This window comes from Adiantum capillus-veneris, chromosome 12 (genome assembly GCF_014529385.1).
Source record: "Adiantum capillus-veneris isolate H3 chromosome 12, ASM1452938v2, whole genome shotgun sequence".
Classification (NCBI taxonomy): domain Eukaryota; kingdom Viridiplantae; phylum Streptophyta; class Polypodiopsida; order Polypodiales; family Pteridaceae; genus Adiantum; species Adiantum capillus-veneris.
The window spans coordinates 47,994,982-47,998,584 of record NC_140942.1 but is presented as its reverse complement, the minus strand read 5'-3'; the positions used below and the strand labels follow the sequence as shown (position 1 = coordinate 47,998,584).

The 3,603-nt window shown below is 42.6% G+C and overlaps 1 protein-coding gene across 1 annotated transcript; it reads left to right on the top strand.

The window, feature by feature from the left end:
* Nucleotides 1–548: 548 nt before the first annotated feature.
* Nucleotides 549–3,357, top strand: OHP2 (one-helix protein 2). The gene is made up of 2 exons (XM_086525147.1): nt 549–1,012; nt 3,033–3,357. The coding sequence occupies exons 1-2, from the start codon at nt 669–671 to the stop codon at nt 3,145–3,147; spliced, it is 459 nt and encodes a 152-aa protein (XP_086381273.1). The 5' UTR covers nt 549–668; the 3' UTR covers nt 3,148–3,357.
* Nucleotides 3,358–3,603: the final 246 nt, after the last annotated feature.

Genomic DNA, 3,603 nt, shown 5'->3' with positions numbered 1-3,603 from the left:
AGTGGGTAGTTGTCCCCATTTAGTTTGTCCTGTGAAAAACATCATTGTTGTCACTCATGGCCAGTGATCGCACCTTATGCAAGAGCTGTCTGTTGTATAAAAGAAAAACTGCACAAAACCAACCTATGCTATATAGCACAATCCACAACCAGCTATAAAGTGCCAGTTCTGTGGAAATCTGCACTGTCAAAAAACCTACACAAAAGGATCCTCATTGTCAACTTTTCTTTTTGCAAATGACACCTGCCAGCATGTTGCCCTTGAACTATGTACCTAATTGACTTTGAGAAGCTATTGATTCGCGCTAAAAGGAGGGTAGAAGAGAGAGGCTTGAGAGGGGATTGACTAATCTGCATTGAAAAAGTAGCTACTATCAAGTGGGTGCAAGCCACCATAGTAGCTGACCCCTTTATGCATCTCTTTGTCCCTCGTTTGAACCGAGCATAAACTTTAATTTCAAACTTCAAAATCTTCGTGACCAAATTATAGTTTTAAGAAGTCCATGGTTTGTGAAGTTGATAAGGCGAGTCCCAATAGCCATAATTTTTAGTCATATTGTGTAGGCGAAGGAAGGCCACGTTTACCAGCAGGAAATGGTGCGGATGCAGGAGTGTAGCAGCAGATAATCTCTCTGCGTGTTTCCTTCGTACATACACAGCACAGCAACAATGGCGTCCTCTTTGGCTTTCAATCCAGCCGGGGTCCGATCTTCGCCCATTTACAGCACCATTAGAAGTTCACAAGCAGAAGGTCCACTCAGGCGCCCTTCTGTGCCTGTGAGAGAGGCTACACCTCCTCTCTCCGCAAGGCCTTCTCCTCCTGACGCTCCCCCTTCTCCAACCACGCCTGCCCCGGCCCCGGCCCCTGCCCCCTCCTCCTTTGTCACCGTTGAGTATCAACGCCAGCGCGCCAGGGAGCTGCAGCAGTATTTCCAGGATCGTAAGGCTGAGCGGCAGGCTGCTGAGGGTCGTATCTTCGGTTGGAGTGTGAAGAATGAGATTGGCAATGGCAGGTATGGGCGCAGCTCCCCTTCTCTCTTCTTGTTGCATTGTAGGGCTGCCCATATTTGGGTGTCCAATGATTGCCTCACGGGTGCACTGCATACAATCGCATACCCACATTTGCAAGGATCGACCAGTTGCTCCTAACAGTGTCTTATGTTGGATTCCCACGTTTCATTCCTTATGATCGCCCTCTTTGGTGCATGATAAATGGTGATGGGAATTCTGTCCATAAGTTTGATGATTTGCATGGTGCTTAGCGTGCAACAATGGTGATGAGGGCTTCTATGATCTATGATCAAAATGCCTGTATAGTGGTAATGTCCGTTTGTTGTCGTGGTGTATAGCGACCAGGGTAATTGTGTTTGAAAGAGGTCAAGTTCGCAATAAGACAAGTCAGTGATCCTTGTTGGTTTGGGATTTGCCATGGGAGTTTTTAGATGTTGCCCAATGTTGCTGTCTTTATTAGCATTTCTATAAGGAGGCTGAGTATACACTAGCACGGGGTCAGAAGGGTGTCTAAACCAAGAAATTTGTAGCATAAGTGTGTTAGGTGATGCTATGTTACTGATCAAGCAAGCTCAAAGAGGACTCCGTCCCACTCGGGACACAGATATTTTGAATGCTTTTAACATGTTTTTAATGTAAAGATCTGCCCTTTGGAACCTTGAATCGACCATCTTACCTCATGTTGGCTAATGATTTAGGCTCCTCCTGGCACCCATTTGAAGAAGACGATTAGCTCCTTACAGTTGTTACTATTGAATGGGCTTTCAAGGAAATTCTTGGGCTCGTCACATATATTGCATTTTGAATGGACTAAGTAGGAACAGGAACTACAAGAAGATTCAATGTTTGTAATCTGGTCTAGGATATAGTCACACGGAAATGTGTTCCATACAGTCACTGTGAAACATGTCCCAGCAAGGGTGAAACTTTAAAACCTTGAAAGTCCTGAAACATTCCAGTGGCGCTGAGACACCCCCCTCCGGGCCTTGATGAAACTCGGGCTGATACTCTTGATCAGTTTTTACTCAGCTCACAAAGTTGAGCTGAGTAAAAACTGATCAAGAGTATCAGCCCAAGTTTCATTTGGACAGTAGATTTCTCTTTGCGTTTGCATACTGATGTTTCAGTCCGATGTTTTGGTGCTGAAATCGGCTTTTTTGAATGATGTATCAAGAGGTGATTGGGGTTAAGCAAGCTTATGCTTATAACATTCCCATATTCAGCCTGAAATGTGGCTCTTTGAAAACTGCACAGGAGCACGGTTCTGAATCCAACACTTGGCTTTTTTTCTAGCAGTTGAATTTTCTTTTGTGTTCTGAAGTGTGCTTTTTGAGCCTGATCAAGCGGAGCGATACTTCTTGTACCATCATATACTCCTTTCTGAAGTATCTTGTGCGTAGAAAGAGAGTTATGATGGTTCTTCTTGCTCAATATGTCTGCATGTTAACTAGGTTTTGGATGACATTTCTCAAGTTTTTTGCCATAACTATGACATTACATATACACACATGTATACTTACACATACATAATTGCGCACGGAGAGATACATTAATGTATGTAAATGTATGCACATATACATGCATATGTATGTATATGTACTTATACATACATTAACATAATATATACACACATACATACCTACACACAGAGACACACATGCACATACATACATGGATACATCAGAATCTCTTCTTCATTATTACACTTTGCTTGTTATATGTCTGAACAGGTGGGCGATGTCACATATACTACATTAACATACACACACATGTATACATACACATACATATCTACATGCAGACGCACATGCATATACATACATGGATACATCAGACTTTCCTCCTCATTATTAGTCCTGTTATATGTCTGAACAGGTGGGCAATGTTACATAGACTACATTAACATACACACATGTATCATACACATACATACATACACACAGACACACATGCATATACATACATGGATACATCAGAGTTTCCTCCTCATTACTACATTTTGCCTGTTTTATGTCTGAATAGGTGGGCGATGTTTGGCGTTGCGGTTGGTCTACTCACAGAATACGCTACAGGATCTGACTTTGTTGACCAAATGAAGATTATCATCTCAAATCTGGGCATTGCTGATCTGGAATGAGAATTAGTGAAGAGGACGAGCAAGAGGTTTTTTTGTAAACTAGTCCATATTCCAACCTGTTGTATTTCTGACTCGGCAGCAGAAGCGGGCAAAGGAAACAGATTTTCCTGCCTCTGTGCATGTAATTACCCAAATGCTGCTCATGGTTTTTATTGTTGTATTATTGTGTATCACACAACACAGGCATTGAATTCATCGTTTTTGTCTGCATGGTTTCTTTACTTTACTTCAGTTTCTCAATGAACTTATCAAGAGCATGGATGTGTGTAACTCCCACGATGGACATAAGAGTGCCCAAATTCAGAGTCGGGCAATCTCATGATGAGATTTGCATCACATGGTTGGGCTTGAGAGCTAGTTTTTGCAGCTTCCCAAGAACTCATGCTTGGCGCACAATGTGCTATGTGAGTGCTACCTTGTATCATGCAGCCCTTTTGTGCATCAAGGGCCTACTTT

Bases quoted from the DNA above. Each gene is read 5' to 3' on its own strand.
- OHP2 (XM_086525147.1), top strand. From the start codon at position 669: ATGGCGTCCTCTTTGGCTTTCAATCCAGCCGGGGTCCGATCTTCGCCC. The intron at 1,013-3,032 runs GTATGGGCGCAG...ATGTCTGAATAG, and splicing joins AATGAGATTGGCAATGGCAG to GTGGGCGATGTTTGGCGTTG.